The following is a 20,321-nucleotide window of genomic DNA, read 5'->3' on the forward strand; positions in this document are numbered from 1 at the left end:
TACTGTTATGGTTCTACTTTGTTATAATCTCTGATTTTAATGATATTTCAACATTTCAATGATCTCCACTGCTGCGCTTTCCTACAAAGTGATATCCTATAATTGTATTGACTGAGAATGGCAACACCTTAAAACAACTGTCTTCGCCATACTTCAAACCTCTAACAGTAGAGTGGAATGTATATCTCGTTAGCATAATATTTCAGCAAGTAAATGCTGGTCTCTGATGGATGCCAGGTGAAAAATGGTTTACCTGCTTCCTTCATGATTGACAAAGAGGCATCCTCGCCGCTTCAAGCTCACACAAATGTTACAAATAAGGAAAGATGAAATTTATGCTAGAAAATGATAAGATACGCAGAGCAAAATTCAGTAGGCGACGCACAACAGATATTTTGGCATAGATACAAATATAATCAAGCAAAATCTGCTGCTTTATGAACTCTCCAGTAGTCTGTCTCTAACACACAGAAGGTGCCGTTATAGAAACAACCACGCAGGCTATTAATAAAGTGAAATGGTACTTAACTTCTCCAAATAAGCTATTTATCTCTGCAGCCAAATGTATTCCCACCAAACTACGAATGCAGAGCTATATGACTCCCAAACTACAACAGCACATTGACTCACACACACACACACACACACAAACACACACACACTCACACACAGGAATACACACACATCTGATGCAGCAGCTGTGTTTTGATCCAGTATGATTAGGGTCTTTTTGTGTCTCTGTGCGAATCACAGAGCTTATCAACGCAGACCAACACACACTTATGGTTACTCCGCTGAATCTCTCCAGCGAGTGTGTGCGTCACAATATATCCCCCCTTTCTAGAAACAATCCTCTGAGGCGGCGTGGATGAGTCAGCTTTGCCAGAATGGGAGGATAACAATTAGAGGAAGAGAGCTAACATCTTTGATCTCTGTTTTATTACCCCTCTTCTCCAACTGTCTTCTGTCACCAAGCCCACATTTCTATGATTGGTTATCTCACAAATGTTCCTCCTTCTCCTAACTCCGTCTTTTCCTCCCATGTCTCCCTCCGGCTCTCCCCTCACCTTCTGTTCTTTTCCGTTCTTTTATCTCCCCTCTTTTTCTGAGAAAGCAAAACCCAAGAGAAAAAGTGCAACAGCTGATTTCTTTCCAGACACATTTTTTTTTTGTAACACCGAAAAAAAAAAAGATATATCTGGCCCTTAAGGTAGCAGATGGAAACTTTTAATAACTTAAGATTTGCAGTTGAGCCCCCCAGTGGGGTCAAAGAACGTGGGAAGGGAGGGTGTAATATTGTTATGCTGGTGCAGTTTAGCATGAATATGGCCCCAGACTGTCTCTTAAGCGCTTATTCTAGGCTGTTTATCCAACATCATTACGTCTGATTATAGGAGCTCACCTCCAGAGTCCCTCATCAACTCTCTGATGGGGATTACACACACAAACAAACACACACACACACACAGACAGACAGACGCACGCATGCACGTACACACACGGATGCAGACACAGCCACCCCCACGGAGCGTGCGAAAACCTCCTCACGCGAGCAAATCATCTGCTTTCATTTATCGGGGAATGAAAGGACCGTAAAACGAGCTTAATAGTCATCCGCTGGCATTTGAGAAGTATGCAAATAGGATTTAGGTGTTTCCTTAATTTGAAAGGTGAAAGCTCGCTGGGCAAAAAAGGCGTTGAGCAGCAGCAAACACGAAGCTAGCAACCCCCCCTCCACCAAGAGTATTTAAATGAGCCGCAGCATATGAAGAGGAACACTTACAGCATATTTTAGCCAAGCATTTAATTTCCTTTTGGATGTTTTCTAAAGCTTGATCTCATGAGGTTTGGTTGGTCATGTTACATCAATAATAACACGGCACACAAACACACCAGGCAAATATGATATATAACAGTGAGAGTTTTGAGGTCACGCTCCATCTTGTAATCTTCTGTGATCTTGTTTGTGTCCTGACGCGCCATTGGTTGCCATTTCAGCAAGGCGAGTGGTGCGAGCCAATCACGTTGCGCCCCCCCAACGAGGCCACCTCGTCCACTCCGGTGCAGTACTGGCAGCATCATCCCGAGAAGCTCATCTTCCAGTCCTGTGACTACGAAGCCTACGTGAGTCCCATCCCTTCCCTTCACTCTCTGTGTGTGTGTGTGTGGATGGCTAAGTGTGTGTTTGTGCATTCATAAACTCTCACTGAAGGCGCCAACCTTTCAGAAACACGCACACATACACTCATTATTGTTATAAAACACACTCCCTCTCTCTCTTTCCCTCTGCTGTCATGCACTATTATGTCTCCACAGTTCAAATACCTGGACCCGCATGCTATCAATACACACTGAAGGTATTCACCCTTCAGTCGATACCACACTCAGTTATTCTCAGCACCCTGGTAAATTTAGCCCGTCGGCAGTTACATAAAGGATGTTATGTATCCATGTTACCACGGATACAGCCTTGTACCTCTGATTGGTTTTATGCTCGGCAACCATGTCGCGATGATTACTTACTTAGAGCTGACGAAACGCGGCAGAAAGCAATTGGCCGCCCATCCAAGCTGAAGAGCTGCCATTGGCTCTCAGAAATCGCCTGGGCGAATGCAATTGGCAGCGTTAGAGACGCGCGCTACGATTGGTTCAGAGGCTGTCGTGAAGACGCCGGGTGGATGTTGGCTAAACCGTTAGGTAAGAGAGAGTGGGAGAAGACCGGAGAGGAAAAAGATTATCGGAGAGAGGTTGAAAATTCAAGTTTGAGCAAATAGGACGGGGAGATGGAGTTAGCGAATACGAGAGCGAAATGAAAGAGAGGACATGAGAGAGAGAAAGACCGGATAAGAAGGCATTCCTGTAAATATCTCAAGAGTGTATCCATCTTCAATCAAAAGCTCCCCTTCCTCGTTTTCTCACCTCAGATGATTGATAGCGACAGTGTGGACCGTCGGGCCGCTGACAGACGCACGACTGCGCGGCCGGAGTGTTTGGGTGGATGGGGGCACAGACGGCGGGCGGGCCACCGGGGGAAAAGTGCGGTGGCGCTTTCTTTCACGGAGCTGCTTATGACAACAGCTCTAACACTCTCTGTCCCAGGGCAACGGGCTCCAGAAAGCTCAGAAAGTGAGATAAATGAGCGGGAGCCACAACAGAGGGGGAGGCAGAGCACACAGTGTGAACATTGGCAAGCCGGAAGGGAGACAGAGACGGAATAAGAATAAATGAGATGGATGCAAATAAGAGAGAACGCTGAGAGGAAGAAGAAAAGGAGAGAGAAAAAAGAAAGGGGTGTATTGTGTTTGTGTAAAAAGAGAGAGAGGGATGGTAAAAAGCCAAAGGGACAGGATAATAGATGTAGCAGTGCGCTCTCCCCAATTTTCCGGCAATACCTCAGATGATATCCTGACTTCATTATGGCAGTTTTATAACCATAACTCAAAAATATTAGGTAACACTTTATTTGGACTGTCCAATTTTGATACTCAACTTATTACCAGCTGACTGCCAGCTGAGTCTCACTATAAAGTATAAAAGGTAAATGTATTTTGAGTCAGAATCCTATTTCCGAGCAGTAATTTCTAACTTCTTTTAAGTCTTAAAAATTGATATAATATTGGGTGATTACTCTGTCCAAAGCTCATTGTATACACTACTCTGGCAGCTTTATACCTGATTAATAGATTTAATAAGGGAAATCAATAAGGGATAATGGCTTTTACCTGGATTCACCTCATCAGTGTACTTCATGAAAAGAGTAAATGTTCCTGTACAGTTATTGTAGCTCACATTTCAACACCATTATTCCATTTATTCCAAGCTCTAATACTAAATATTATTATTGATATTGCAGATATTGTGTTTATTAAACTGCACCACACCTCCTCATTCACAATCCTGTCTTTATTAAACCTGAGAAAGAAAAGTGATACAAACGTCACATTGGACAGTGTAAGGCTGCTGTCTGATGTTTTGCTGAATTTTATATGGATCCTATAAAAGGCACGGGTAGACGTGTGTGTGTGTGTGTGTGCGTGTGTGTTTGTGTCCAACAATAACAAGAAAAACTCCCACTGAGACATAGTAGACAGCAGCTGGCCTGTGTATAACCCTATTATAGTTTCCAGTATAACCGCAAGCGACCCTGCCCTAACAGCGCCTTAACATTGTTAGCTGGAGTCAAACAAAGCATCAACAAGCCCAGACGACCTCGCTGAAACCTTAATGCTATGACTAATGAGTCTATCTGCACTACATATAAAATAATTCATCAAGTAAAGCAATTTCCGGACAAGGTTGTTTTGCCTCCAAAATCAAATGTATTGCTCCACTTTGCGCCGAATGCAAGATAAATCCTGCGAGGTAGAAATTCAATACTTGGTCCTTGATTTTGGAGTCATTTACTGTAAGGTCAAGCGGACGAGATAAAAGGCGCTGTAAATATTTTCTCTTCTAATACTCTAAAAGCCTTGTTAGGGCCCCACTTTAGGGAATAGGGCCCCCGTCCAGAAGTGGGTAGGGCACTAGGTGGTGAATCTCACACCCATTAAGTGCTCTAATGTCGACATAAACATTGTCTCTGTAAAACACTGTCACCATTAGTAGCTCCTTTATTAAATCAGAGACTACGTGTGCAGAATGCCCGGCCAAGTCACATCCAGACAGAAGACCGTGCCAGACACCAGTGTTACCGTACCTCCAGGAGCCTCTCAAGGTTGCTGTAATCACTGGTGTGAGTGTGTGTGTGTGTGTATTTCTTGCCAATACAAATCCATGTAAGTAGAGCTAAAGGTAAACAGATGTCTCCCCCTGCCTCACATAAGTTACTGGCAATATACCTAATAATGGAAGGGATATTTGTCACAAAGAAGTACACGTTAAATTAATACTATGAAAAAATAATCCTCTGAATCCTCCTCATGGTCTGAGACATCAGAAGACAAAATTAAAATGGCAAACGTTGTATTAGAGTTGAGCTAAATGTACTAATAACAAATCAGTCAGCAGAATTTTGTTCTTCAACCTTAAATCTTTAATCAAATTCCTCAAATTTAAACCACTTTAACAAAACACTATTGATAGATCAAAATCAATCTGTAACCAGTAAAATGTGTGCAAACCAGTGGAATTAGATGGATCCCAAATGGGGTCAGGAGCTGTAGAAACGCTGGTTCCCACTGAATCCTCCTTCCCGTCTTTTCCTCTGAATCCTCCTCATGGTCTGAATCATCAGAAGACTCCCGGTGTTCAGAGAGAGGAGAAAATGACAAAAATGTTGTTAGGGTTTGAGTATTGAGCTAAATGTACTAATAAACAAATCAGTTAGCTGAATTTGAAGAACTTCATTCTTCAAAACTAAATCTATATTCAAAGCTCTCCAATTCAAACCACTTCACCAACCTCACCGTCGACAGAAATTGCTTCAAATCAAATCATTTCTTCTGGTGTGACCAGTAAAATGTGTGCAAACCAGTGGAATTAGATGGATCCCAGATGTGAAGAGGAGCTTTAGAATCCTCCTTCCCGTCTTTTCCTCTGAATCCTCCTCATGGTCTGAGACATCAGTGAACGACTCCCGGTGTTGAGCGAGTCTAGGAGGATTCTGCCTCACCTGTCCAGCTGCTCCTCTCTTTCTTGCTCTTCATTTGAAATCAGCTGAAGCGCTGAGGAGAGCAGGTCAGACGACTCTCCAGCTGACAGGAGAAATTGAAAGTATACACTTTGTTAGAGTTTGAACATTGAAGTAAATGTATTAATCAAAGTCTGCAACTGATAGGAGAAAACACATTAGAGTTTTAACATTGATATTAAAATAAACCCCTCGACAGTGACGGTCATGTCACTGCAATCCTATGCTTGCGTCCATCATATATGATCAGAGTTCATAATAAATAATAAAAGATTAACAGTTGGTTTTGTGTCTTCAAAGCGCTGTTTGCCAGATGCTGTTGTGCTGAATGCACGTCAAGTTCACTCTGCAGAGTATTGGAATGTTGCTGGCAGCATAAATATCTTTGTTATGGTAGTTCTAACATTGAAACAAGGAGAGACTGAGGGAGATAATAATAATACTAATAATAAGAAAAGATACAAGAGTTGTGACAAAGACAAAGTTGTGTGTGTGTGTTTTATATTATATTGTTTTATATTATTGTTGTGGTATTGTGTTGTAAAAAAAAATGCCATATTGCACACAATTGTGCTAATAACCCCATACAAAACATTACACACACACACACACACACACACACAAACACACACACACACACACAAACATAACCAGACACACAGTCATGCATCTATACCCCATATCCCCAAACGCATGCACACAGGCATAGACACATACACACACACACATACACATACACACACATTGACACGCACAGATACACACATCCAAAAGAAAGTGATGCCATTAGAGGACATTAAGTCATCCTCTTAGAAAAAAAACATCGATCTCTCAAGTGACATTCAATTAGCGTTGTGATCGATCATGCGTGCCGCCATGAGTGTATTTACACAGCATGTGTTTGTGTATGTGTGTGCGTCTGTGTGTGTGTGTGTGTGTGTGTGTGTATGTGCTTCTTCCACCACAGTACCTGGGCTCCATGCTGGTGAAGGAGCTGAGAGGGACGGAGTCCACACAAGACGCCTGTGCCAAGATGAGGGTAAAGCACTGTCTGTCACACTGCGCTGCTGTTGTCGCTATAAAACCACTTAAAAGCCACTTAACACCAACGCGGTTCAAATACACGCTGTCAAAATGGGGCTGCTTGAGTGTCAGCATAGTCATAAGATGGCCCACTGACCCATTTACTCCCTGAACCCCTTTTGTACGATTTTTTAAGATTGTGTAAGTGGTCAAAAAAGAGTGCACATGGCTGTTTTTGTGGCTTTGTTGTAGCTGTTTTGCTCAATTGCACTCAAGTGTTTCAAGACTTTAAAGCGTACTGTACCTTTAAATCTGGGACACAGTCTCACAGCCTGAGTGCCCTCACACTCACACTAGAACTTAAACAAACTTAAAGTATTATGACGGCGGATTAAGTGTATTGAGGGATTTATTTTTAATATCCGTGCCTGGATGGCTCGATACCCCGCGATCCCCCTTTTACCTCAAGTCACCTTATCTGCTCCTCTCGCTCGCTCGGCGCTGGTTCCTGTTCTCTCTCTCTCTCTCTCTCTCTTTCTCTCTCTCTCTCTCTCTCTGCCGTTATCTGTCTCCTCCTGTACATGTCCTGCTCTCTCTCGTTCCTGCTGTCTCTTACTGTAACGCTGACTCCCTCTCTCCCCTCGCCTCCCGTTCCTATCTCTCACTATCTCTCTCTCTCTCTCTCTAGAGCTACTGCGGTGTGAAGATAAATATTAATATTCATGAACTAAGCTTCCTCCTCCTCCTCCTCCTCCTCCTCATCTCCTTTGTTCTGTTTCTGTATCTGTGTTGCCTCATCGGAGGGCATCAGACACACACACGCGTTCTTCTTTCTCTCCTACTTCTCTCCCTCGCTTCTTTTGTCCTCCTCAGTTTCACACACCGTTGCTGCACCTCCACCTTGTAATTAAGTGCAATGAGATGCATATTATCTCTTGTTACTCTGGCTTGCGTTACTATGTGTGTATATACATTCAGGTTTTGTCTAAAGCCCAGTGCCCTTCCCTTCCCTCCTCTACTCACTCCACCTTGAAGCCCTGCCCTTTCCCTCTCGCCCTCCTTGCCCCCCCCCCCCTCCTCCATCCATCCCTCCATCCCTCCTTTGATCCATCCCTCTGCGGCGGAGAGGTAGATGTGTGGATGTCTAAATCCCGTCGCCTCTAGCTGGGTATCTGCCAGCGAAGCCAGGCGGCGCTGCCTTTTGTCAGCCCTTCAGCAGTACCTGATCCTGACAGGACCCGCACCGCAACGGCAACACACTGAGGAGAGAGAGAGAACCAGAGAGAGAGGAACAAGAGGACAGAAAAAGAAGCCGAGATGGAAAGGGAAGCGGCGAGCGAATTCGACGCGGGGAAGAGGGAACGATCGAGCGCGATAGAAATATGAAGAGTGAGAGAGAGAGATGACAAGTGATGAAACACGAGAGAGATACAGAGAAAGCAGGAGAGGGACTCATATCGACATGTACTGCTTTGAATATATTAAAGCTGTTGGCAGGTGGAATGACAGCTTCGGGGGCCGACACTGACGTTACTGTAAATCACGCTATTCTCCGCAGCGCCGCACTGCATAATGAGCTCCACTGTAGGTAATAAAGACAGGTAAAATGTCAGCGTGTAATTAAAAAGCAACGGGAAGAGACGCAGGGGCTTGATATGGTTTGAAGGCTAATAGCCTTATTGGGCTTGCGGCGCTCCAGTCGATTGGTTTTAGAAATGTAATTCGCTGGCAGTTTTGCGAGGCACCTCACGACCCCTTGACCTTTGGAGATGATTTGAATTGATTCCCATAATCAAGGAGGAAGGCATCAATAGACTGTTCGATCACCTCTTTCTCTCTTTATTTACTTTCTCTGCCTCTCTTTTATCCCTCCATCCAGGCTTACCGTGCTGTATAGATTTCTTTTGTTTTTCGGACATGGTGGTCAGCTTCCTAGACATGGATTTAAGCCTTGTAGAAAACTGAGAGGTTAAATTCAGATGAGATCTCCACTGATAGAAATTCATTCATCTGGGACTAATCATAATCCGTGGCTTGAAAACCGCGGAGTGTTAAAAGTTCAAGCTCGCAACTAAAGCCTGTGCAGTCTTCTGTCTTTTCAATGAATCGCTGTAGTGAAATGCCTCAAAAGTCATGGCTGCCACTCTCTCCCCTCATCTCTCTCTCGCTTTCTCTCTCTTTCCTTTCCTGGGCACTCCAAGAAGTCGACAGAACAGATGAAGAAAGTGCCGACCATCGTACTCTCCGTGTCCTACAAAGGGGTCAAGTTCATCGATGCCACAAATAAGGTAACGGTCACAACTTGTTTCATTTGACACCTACAGTAATACACAAGAAGGGCCAGCAACGTTCAGAGGCATCGGGCCGAGGCAGCAGTATATAGTGCTGATGTCTGCTTCCACTGCAGCATATTACAGACTGAATGTTTAGAAAACATATGGTGTGAAATCGATAAAGAGTGTAAAAGAGGGCAAAACACAAACAGGCAATAATCAGTATGGTTAGGATTAAGTGAATGTTAAAAAAAATCAATAATAATAAACTCAGTCCACTAAATCCTTCATGGAATGCTTAGAATGCGGTTCTCTTCTCGCCTTATTCCTCTTTGGGTGTTTTAGTGAGCAAATCTCACACTAAAGTCAGTTACATTTCACACAGTTGCCCATCGCCTTATTCCTTTTTCCATCTGGACTGACAGTGGAGTGATGGGTGCACCATGTGTGTCAACATGTCCAACTTACAAAGACAAAGAAAACAGTTTTTTCTACTGACAGTTTGTTTTTTTTGTCTTTGTAATGAGCTGGGCCTGCTGTCTCTGTGATAATATTTTGTGAAATCAGTGTTCTTCATGAAAACAGTAAGTGTCCCTAATATTTTGTACATTCAGTGTAGGTCTCCCTTAATCTATCTTCATCTCACTTTATCTACTGTCTAAATGTAGAAAGACTAGAGGGAGTGGACTGCTCACTCTCCTTACAAAAATAATCAATATATCTTTTCATGGGATCAAAGACAAACAAGATACTGTCCAGTATGACTAAAGGGGCATTACGCCCATTGTCTATTATATAACTCTTCTTTGTTCTTACCTTGGGGAAATCGATTGCTCCACATTGATTTTTGCCATGGTCTTTAATCCGTTAGATATTTGTTATAATGCTTTGTTTTGATTTGTATTCCTTAAAAAACATTTTCACTGAACTAGAACAAAGTATACTGCAAAGTACACTGAATGTACAAAATATTAAAGTCTTTTCATGAAGTACACTGATGAGGTGAATCCAGGTAAAAGCTTATTGATTTCCCTTATTAAATCTACACCAATCACAAAGGAGGAGCTGGAGATAAAGAGAAGCAGACGAGTTAGAGAAGCATTTTTAAGCTTTGAGACAACTGGAATGTGGATAGTTCAAAAGGAGCTGCAGCTCAATATCAGGAAGATGTCCCTAATGTTTTGTATATTCAGTGTAAAGCAACATTACCAACTTGTTTACCTCATGTTAACCCTCACTAAAACTTTTCGGGCTTTGATGTTCTTTAATCCACATCCTTTAACTCAGCTTTAATTAACACGACACAAAGTTTGACTGTCCTCCAGTGACATTACCAGAGGACAGATTCCAACTCAGTGACTCCTAATAACTCTCAAACCAAAATTGTGCAACAGTGATTATGGTTTTGGGATGTGCGAGATGAGATGCATAATAAATCAGATTTGTTTTGCCGTGAAGTGGCTCACTGGAGATGATCAACAACAGTCTTGCCTGAAATAAGCATCTCTCTTGGCACCCCTTTATATTTCTGCATCCATTTTTCTCCTCTCACGCAATCTATCTACCTATTTCCCTCTCTCTCTCTCTGTCTCTCTCTGTAGAACATCATAGCAGAGCATGAGATTCGTAACATCTCGTGTGCGGCTCAGGATCCGGAGGATTTGTCTACGTTTGCCTACATCACCAAAGACCTCAAGTCCAGTCACCACTACTGTCACGTCTTCACTGCCTTCGATGTGGTCAGTATTGACGAACACAGTGTGTGTGTCTATGTGTGTCTATATGCAAATATCATATTTAATGTCCTTGTAATGCCACATTTGAACATTTCTGCAGTTTTTTGTAGCATTATTCTGTGTGACTGTGTGTGTTTGTGTGTATGCATCTAAATGTGGATTACTATGGATTTCTGTAGCATTACTGTGCATGTACGCATACTGTACATGTAGTGTATACATCTCTATGCATGTGTGTATCTGAATGTCTGCGTACAGTAAGTGTGTATTCTTATGAGTTCACTCTACAGCACGAACCCCTGTGTTGAGCCCTTGCCCGTCTGTCTTCCTCCTCTCCCTAGAACCTGGCGTACGAGATCATCCTGACGCTGGGCCAGGCCTTCGAGGTGGCCTACCAGCTGGCCCTGCAGGCCAGGAAGACGGGCCACGGATCCTCCACGCTGCCCGAGAGCTTCGACAGCAAACCCAGCAAACCGGTGCCCAAACCCCGCGTCAACATCCGCAAATCTGTGAGCATCGCCGGCAGAACAGCTGCTCTACTGTTTTAAAGGGGAAAATCCATCCTAAAACCAAATTCACATCTGGAACTCCAGTGGTTCCACAATGCTTGGGAATCATCGGTAGCATGAAATTAAAACAAATTATGGTGCTTTTATTTTGAAGGGCAATGGATAATTTAAGTCCCTAGTGGACAAAGTGATTTTTCTGTTCCTCTATATCTTACAGATATTGAATGATGAACTTCTTGTATTGGTTTTCTTTCCAAAATGGATATATACTATTTTGGAAATGAGCTCCAATTGTGTTTTAGGGTGGATTTTCACTTTAACCTCTGACTTCACCTCTCACCTTTCAGCTCCGGCTCCTTGAACTCAAACGTAGCTGTTCATGTATCTGCTTCTAATGAATCCTAACCAGCATCTGTCATCTCCCTGTCCCACTGCCACTGGAATCTGTTCCAGCCTCCATCCCTCTGCTCTGACTCACTCCCAGTCTCTCATTTATGTTGTTTGTTCTCAACTCCCACAACTCAATTGAGTTCCCTGGCATTATTTTGGAGCGGTTTTGTGTGTGTGTGTGTGTGTGTGAGAGAGAGTCTTGGCCCGGCTGAGGATGTAGCAGAGGTGTAGATGGATATTTGATCTGTAAAGCGTCCGTTCGGTCTTGCTGTCCCGGCGCTCTCTTACACACTGGGCTGATTGATGAGGCCTGTTTGCATAGGGCTCCGGGGAGGCTTGCTCCGGCTCGCCTCACCCTGTGTGTGTGTGTGTGTGTGTGTGTGTGTGTGTGTGTGTGTGGGAGAGAAAAGGATAAGGAAGCCCCATGTGGTAGATTCCTACATACTGCACTCTTGCATAAAGAATGCATTTATTGACATTTCAGTCGACATTGTCAATTGGATCCTCATCAAAAAATGCCGTAGTGTGCAGGAGGTTGTGGAGGTTGGGTGTGTGTGTGTGTTGGTAAGCTCTTTACCTACAGAGAATGAGAATGTTCCTATACAGTAGCCTGCTTTATATGACTTGTGTGTGTGTAAGGCTGTGTACACTGTATGGGTATGTGTGTGTGTGCATATAAATTTCAATGATACATGATACTTGTAGTGTCTTCCATCCTCCCTGTGTGAGTGTGTTCCCTCTCTCCCCCAACCACAGCGTCACAAAGTCTATCTGTGAACCTGTCAGCCTCCCATTAACCGCCGACACAGCTTTAAAATAGTCACGCTAAAACACTCCACACACACTTCCCTCCTCCGTCGGCACGCATTGGAAGGCGCAGCAGCACATGTGTGCGTGAGGGGCTCGGTGTAGAGTTTCGGTAGACGCTCCATTTGCCGGCTGCTATATCAGTGCGTCTGCAGCAGAGTTAAGTCCACTTCCACACTGTGAGTCATGGGAGAAAGAGAGAGGGAGGAGAATCAGGGAACATGCCAGTCTCCGTGGCTTCGGAGGAATGGTCACACTTTCTATAGTTAGATAGAGCGAGGAGTGACACAGTGAGAAAAGGGAGAGTACAGAGAGTGCAGTGTGTGTGTGTGTGTGTGTGCAAGGCTTGCGTGTGTGGTCCTACGCCTACAGAGATGATGGACGATGGCATGTGTACACACAATCTGCTGAGTCGGCTACCATTACATTAACCATTAATTGCCTTTTTCCTCTGTCTGTGTGCGTGTGTGTGTGTGTGTGTGTGCAGTGTAGTTAATGGCTTGTGGTGTGCAGCAGGGCATAGATACTGCAGGATTCACTTAATATTCCCGCCACCTGCCAGCCATAATCCTCATTCTGCAGCAGCTCTGAAGTCCCTGTGCTTTCAAATACTGTTCCTTCCTCTCTGCCCACAAGATGGATCGGCTATCTGCTTCTCCTCACCCCCCTCATTATCCTTTTTATGTGTGTGTGTGTGTGTGTGAGTGCATCTACCTCTAAATCACCCTCAACATCCTCTTCACTTACACCTACAGTATGTGTGTGTGTGCTGTGTCTCTGTCCTCTATGATCAGCATGGTGTGTGTTTTTGTAATTTGAGTATAGCTACAGTATGGCATCCAAATGCAAGGCAACAAATGTTCATCTCAGTAAATCATTTGATCTACTGTATGATTCAGTCTTACAATCTCATTTTTCTTAAAACAAGTGAAAAGGCCAGTTGTGTGACTTCACTTGTCTCCAATGCAAATTAACTGGTTTCAAGAATTCTCCTGAATCGTCATTGTCTTGATACTGGTGGAGCGATCTTGCCTTGTTTTTAGATATTGACACTTTCTATCAAATCCCTGAAACAAGTGAAACCTCACTGGAAACGAGTGGAATCATCTCACCCCACTGGCAGAATTTTCCACGTGTTTTAAGAAAAGTCAAATTTGAAAACTGAACATGAGACTAAGTGACTAGTTAAGATGGACCTTCTTGCAGTGTGCTGCTATGCACAGTTGCTGTGCCATATTCGTCTCGCCGTGAATGTTGTTGCCATGCAGGGGTTGCTATGGTATAAATGCGCCACAATATAGCCTACTATTGCTTGAATTTTGCTGTATTGCGGTAATGCTGCTTCCCCACACTGTTGCCAGGGCAGTGGCTTTGCTGCCATGTTGTTGCCATGGTTTTGCTCTGGTTTTGGAGTGTTGTTGCCTTTCCCTGTTGCCATGGAGTTACTTTGTCATCGCTGTGGTTTTGCCTCATTGTCGGCTTGTTATTTTTGGTGGTGTTGCCGTGGTGTTGCTGTGGTGTTGCCGAGCAGGTGCCCTTTGACCTGTGTATGACCTCTGCCCCTGTAGGTCATCATGTCCCCCTCCAGCCGCTGGTCACTGGGCCACATTTACACCCCCCACCGGCCTCCTCTCCACCCTCCTCTTCCTCCCCCTCGACTCCTCCATCTTCCTCACAAAGCTCAGTCACAGGTCCTCCACGCCTTTCCTTCTCTTATTCTTTCTTCCACATGGTTTTCTTTTAGTCAAGGAGAAAGCGCTGTCTGTAAGTGCCTCCATTTGATGCTGTCGCTTTTCTTCGTCTGACTTTTCTGTGTTCTGTTTGAGTGTCTGTGTGTGTCACTCATCAGTTAGTGTCTCTGTCCCCACATCAAGTGAGCAGTGTTGCTATTTGAAGAACACTAAGAGGCAAATGTTACAGTACAGACAGTCTTGCCCAGCCAAACCACTCCAATTTCTCCATTGCTAATATAGAGCCCAATTCAGACCTGGACTTTAATGTCATGCAGTGGTGCTTCAGTCGTTTTTTATGCGCCCCACTGCGCCGATTCAAACCCTGGAGTTCCACGTGGGGATAGGCTGCCTCCTGCAAGAGGCACACTTCAGCTGATGAATATGTAAATCAAAAAACAGACAACCTTCAGATTATAATATACGGATTCCGAGTGCTTTTGTATGCTAATAATAATTGCATAATAACTGTTGAGTCACAAAACTTGAAGCAATAACCAGCATCATTAAAATTAACTCAATGTTAAAAAAAAAAATATTCATAACCATCTCAGTCCATTAAATCCTTCATTGAATGCTTGGAATGAGCTTTTACGCATGGGCTGTTTCCTCTCTCCACTTATTGCTCTGTCCCACACTCACACTCACACACTCACTCACTCACACACAGCTTCATCACACACACAAGTCAGTTACATTTTTAAAGGATCATCAAAAGAGACGGCACTACCAGGGCGTACAGAGGGTGCCAAGAAATTATTTAAATGTGCTGAGTTTAACAGACTCCCGGTGCATCCAGCGTTTACGAGTATGACATTGGCTTGAGATCGTACAGTGAGCATCTCTGCCGTGTTGCTCTAGGTAACATGCGTCGCAACAAGTTGGAAAGGGTGTCGGGGATGTTGTGGGAATATCTCATCTGGCTCATTCATAACAGCAATGAGCAGAAGCACAATATCTGTATCCATGTCTGCATCTATATAGCCTGATGGGCGAAGGTGCTTTGGGCTTTCTAAACATTATTAGTCCCATCGACTTTACACATGTGACCATGAGTGTGCCAAGTGCACAAAAATAGATTTTTAGGATGTAGACGTGACCATGAGAAGTGTCTGTGCAAAGTTTCAATACAATGAGCACTGCAATTGTAGAATGGCATGTAGGTGAGTTGAATAGAAAGCAGTAAAAATTCACAGTATAAAGCTTATTTTTAATGTAGAAAAAAAATCGTATTGGCAAAAATGCAGAATCTGTGTGTGCCATTGCCAAAAGCTGAAAATGTTCATGGGCAGATTTTCCACTGTACGGATGGGAAGGCCGCAGAAGCCAAGGTTTTGAATACATCTGTGAAGTGGAGGCATGCCCAAAATCCACAGCGCGCACATGGAGTGGTCCAAGTCTGAACAGGACGAGCTCAGACACGAGCATCTCCATCCGCACAAGACTTGACTCAGTCTGCATCAGGCCCATAGTGAGCAGTAGACGGCTGTGTGGGTCACAGGCTCTCTACTGAGCATGATGGTGTTGTGGTGGGATAGTGGGATTGAAAGTGTGTTTCTGTGTTTGCCCTTAATCCTATAACCCCATACAAGATTGAAGATTTTTTTTTTATGCTTGTGTGTGTGTGTGTGAGAGAGAGAGAGAAAGAAAGCAAGAACGAGAGAGAAAGAATGTACGCATCAACTTCTAAATGAGATTAGAGATTGCATGTGTGTGTGTGTGTGTGTGTGTGCATGCATGCGACAGCACAGAGAGGCAGAGCTGGATTAATATTAAAGCTAGATTCAATATTGTTGCTGCAGCAGTGTGTGGGGAGAAGATAAAGAGACACATGGCTCAACTAGCGTGCTGCAGAACTCGGAGATTAACCCTGTTCACTGCAAACACACACTCAGCTGAGAGCACACACACACACACACACACACGGGTAGATCTTGAATGATGCATTACCATCTCTGGCAATATTGCTCATTTAACATTCATTCCAATAAACCAAATGAATTTGAATTGTAAAATTGAGAGGGAGACATAAAAAGAGAGCAAGGAGAAAAGCGTTCTTCTTCCACTGTCAAAATTGCAGCGCTCACAGTCAGCTTCCCCCTCCCCCCCAATCATCTTTGAGCCAATCTGAGAATAAACCAGTAGATTGGAAGAAAAGCACCCTCGGCAACAAAACCCAGCCGTTTGATTGGTTGCTGTGGGGTTATTTTTGAGATACATTATGCGGTTTGTTTCTTAGCTTTCGAGCCACAATAGCAATGAACACACTGGCAGCGGCAGACATGTAATTCACTGCTCCAGAATTGCTTGAATTGTCAGGTGCAGTGTACAGAGATTTGTCTTGAGGGCATCGCTGCAGAGATACAGCATATTAACAGCACATAACAACACATGGTACAGGTGCAGCAGGGTCTTGGCTATAGTGCAAAGCAGACTACACTTATGCATTCACATACATTTAATAATCTGTAGATATGGAAGGGGAAAGTGTTTGTTTTTGTGGCAGACTGTGTGCCTCTGTCCATATTCTCTGTTCTGCTTTCTCATCTGTTCACATCTGTACCTCACCCCCCTCTCACACTCAAATTCTTATTCTCTCTTACATTACTGAGCGGTTAAACCTACACCTCTCTCTCTCTCTCTCTCCACCTCACAATGTTTTCAGTGATTTTATTGGAAACCGTTATCAGAAACAATGTTGCCCCAGCGGTATACGAAATGTCAATTTTCAAAACCAGCAAACAGCAGATTATATATTCAAAGTGTGTCGAGATGATGATTTATTTGGTTTGAAGACATGCACCATACAATAGGACATAATCACGTACTATTGTATTGTGCATTGTATTGTATATAATCATATCTGTCATGATGCATAACATTTTCAAATTGAGAACATGCAGTTATACTGATCATTCAAAATCATTTCTCTCTCCTACTATGCTTCTTGTCTTTCTCCGTCTGCTTCTTCTCTTTCTCTCTCTCTTTGTTTCCTCTGTTTTTCTCTCTCCGTCTCAGATGGAGCAGCCGTCCATGGACCAGAAGGGCCACGCCAACGTGCCGTGGATTGTGGAGCCGGGTCAGGAGGCCAAGAGAGGAGTCAACACCAAGTACGAGACCACTATTTTCTAACATACACCCGCCTTGTCCACTCCTGTGTGTGTGTGCCTTTCAGAGGTTGCCCCGTACCGGGCCCCGCCCCGGAGTTGGGCACGAGCGACGCACGCCGCCGCGTCACCTCACCGGCCGAAAACTAAAAAAAAAACATCCCGCCCCGCCCGCCGTTAGCCGAGCCTGTCCACTGCATGATGACGTTTGGCGCTGCGCTGTCTCTCTCTTTTCTCTCCCTTTCTTTCTCTTTGTCTCTCTCTCTCTTTCGTCCCTGCTCTCCCCCTCTCTGGCCCTGGCCCCTTCCTCCCGCCTGCAGGGCTGGCGCATGACCTTTGACCCCCGGGGCCGCGGTGCACTTCTCTGTCTCCACCTGTAGGGAGAACGGTCAGCTCCGTTTTTCCACCTCCTGTTTGTCGGTCAGTCGGTCAGCCGGTCGGTTGTTCTGCTATCAGCTTCTGTTTTTTGTTTTCTTTTCTTTTTTTCCTGTTGAGGGGTGCAACCGTTTGGCTTTCTCTCTCCTCCTTGTTTTTTTCTCCTCCATCCCTCGCTTTTCTCTTCATTTCTGCCTCTTTGTCCAACTCCCCCTGACAACCTGAATGAGATTTGAAACCAGTATGCTGCTAAGAGCCCCATCCTTAACAGTGTTTTTGTTTTGTCTGTTGAGCCCAGTCTGGGAGCCGACATTGAGGAGGGATGTTGTCCAAACATGGCAACCGGAGGAAAGTTCAGAGTATTTTTTTATTAAAGAGGAGAGCAGAATTATGGGAGAGGTGATGTAGCAAAATCTTACTTTGAGTCAAACTGGTTCATCCAACAGGCTACTATAATGCATCTCAACTTTTTGATTCTTTATATCAAATTATTTTTTGGAAGTATTAACAAACTTTGCAATTTCTTTGGCAAACTGTATTTGAGACAACATGACCTGTGACACAGGAACATGTCGTCATTTTTTTGCTATTAGCCTCTTTTTTTTTTAGCACATAATGTGTTTATACACTTGAGAATTGATTTTAACCATATAGAATTTTTTTCTGGATTTTTCCTGGCCGTGAACCTTATTTTATTTGAAAAAAAAAGAAAAGAAAAAATACTTGTATGTAAAAGGTTTAGCGTGTGGCTTGTGAGACGCATGGTGGCCATTTTGGATTTGCTGAGCAGGGGGGCCGGTGGAGAGGCGGGGTGTGAGGGCTCTCTGGATAAGTGATGTCATCTCATTCGCAGGGCAATGCCGGACGCTCATGTCTATTACTGTGGAATGCAAAGAATGTAGCCAGCCCTAAACACGGACCTTATCACACACACAATGCAAAAAGGACTACAATGGACCCTGTTGCTCACACAAGGACTACAAACATGGACGTTACACCACAGTGTTTAAGGTTGACTACACAATTTTGACATCTATCATCCACATAAGTGATAACATCGGACCAATAGACTAGTCAAACTTACACTTTCTCTCACACACACACACACACACACACACACACACACACTAAAGGACTGCATCTTGACAGACGGCGGTCTGCTCTGAATGTACACTTATTTGAAAGCAGCCTCAACTTTCTGCAGCCACAGCAGGATCTGTTTTATGCGTCCAGCTGGGAGGCTTGACCTTTGAACTCTAAACTTTTGGGAGGTCACGGCGTCTCTGTGGACACCGAGCGCGGTCACTGGGCATCTGTTGCTAACACATAACGGGTATCCAGCCCGCTCCCTAAAAGCACCACTGGGCGCGTCTGTGTCGGGACGGGCATGAGTTCAAGGACTTCTGGTTTGCTCTTTTTGGTCTTTCTTTTGTTTTCTTTATGGTCAAAAAATAATATGGAGATATATGCACAAGCAAATAAATGTGATCGGACTAGCCGCAACGCGCGCAAGATGCAACGGGTGCGTCCTGTGACCCCGTCACGGCGGATGGCGGACCTACGTGAACGAAACAGCATCCGGCATTAAAAAAAAGTATTCTATTCGTATTGCCCGACATTTTAATGTTTAATATGAGAGTATTATATTACCATAATGATTATGATTATTCTTGTGCAATTCTTGTCTACTGTTGTCTTAATGTTACATTATTTTTCTATGATATGCTGAGATGAAAACCTTGGGCTTGAGAATGATGGCCATCCTTTAAAAAAATCTGAAAATAGATAAGCATAGTCCTATACAGAGAGTGAATGTTGCAGTTGGCTAGCTAACTCTTGTCAGGTCAACCCTCCATCGTTTCTCACGGGGCTCTACTCTTATCTTACTAGCAGATGTACTATTTTAAACGCAGTATTACTGTATTATTTGGATGAGACATTATCCAACTATAAAATGTACATAGATATTTTGCCAACTCATTGTTCATACATGTAATGTAGTAAAAGAAAAGGAAAAAGGATTTGCAGTACATGGCACTGGAGACAAGGTACCAGAATAAAGGTCGGAGATGAAAAACAAAGTGGTAGATTGTAGAGATTGTATTTTGGGTGAAAAGTGCAAAGGGTTTATTTGATGACATCACTGCTGACTAACTAATGTACATAGGCTTGGGCTTCCAGCACACAGATTTTTGTAATTTTGGCCATTATTTATATCCTTGTAAAGCACATGGAATAAAACATGACTTGTACAACCATTATTCATCCTTGGGGTATGGTTATCAGAAGTTATTTCCTTTTCCCAACCGTTACATAAAAGATACAATACCCAGAGGTCTTCTGCACGAGTGCGAGACTACCGTCTATTAGGGAATCTTCTAATCTGTGAAAGTCAGAGGTTCTTAAATAGCTTCTGATGTACATACATCAAAAGATATCCTCAAAAACCATACAGTAGTCCATCAAAAGCACAAAGACCTCTGGGTCACAGTTAATAGAAACATGCATTTGCAATTCATTTCACTGCAAATTTTGCACCCAAACGGACTGCAAGTTCATGTTTGATGTCATATTTTGTTATTTGACTTTGATGCTTGTATGTTATTGGACTTTCAGCCTTATCATTAAGGGGAGACATTCCAAAAAGTGTTATTAAAGGGCTGCATTCATGCAACATTCAAAGATAATCCCACAAGAAAATCTTTTGACATTCTTAACTATATGCACTGGTTACTGAATGGT

The 20,321-nt window shown here is 43.7% G+C and overlaps 1 protein-coding gene across 2 annotated transcripts in view; it reads left to right on the forward strand.

The window, feature by feature from the left end:
• anks1b (ankyrin repeat and sterile alpha motif domain containing 1B) overlaps positions 1–19,837 on the forward strand; it is a 196,563-nt gene extending 176,726 nt beyond the window's left edge. The window contains exons 22-28 of one of the 2 annotated variants that reach the window (XM_078282203.1): positions 1,999–2,124; positions 6,597–6,668; positions 8,854–8,940; positions 10,527–10,664; positions 11,003–11,170; positions 17,116–17,207; positions 18,433–19,837. In XM_078282203.1, coding sequence (XP_078138329.1) covers positions 1,999–2,124; positions 6,597–6,668; positions 8,854–8,940; positions 10,527–10,664; positions 11,003–11,170; positions 17,116–17,207; positions 18,433–18,481 — 732 coding nt within the window. In that variant the 3' untranslated portion in view covers positions 18,482–19,837. The remainder of the gene's footprint in view (positions 1–1,998; positions 2,125–6,596; positions 6,669–8,853; positions 8,941–10,526; positions 10,665–11,002; positions 11,171–17,115; positions 17,208–18,432) is intronic. The other variant, XM_078282204.1, reaches the window with a different exon arrangement.
• The last annotated feature ends 484 nt before the right edge of the window (positions 19,838–20,321 follow it).

Source organism: Centroberyx gerrardi, chromosome 24 (genome assembly GCF_048128805.1).
Source record: "Centroberyx gerrardi isolate f3 chromosome 24, fCenGer3.hap1.cur.20231027, whole genome shotgun sequence".
NCBI lineage: Eukaryota > Metazoa > Chordata > Actinopteri > Beryciformes > Berycidae > Centroberyx > Centroberyx gerrardi.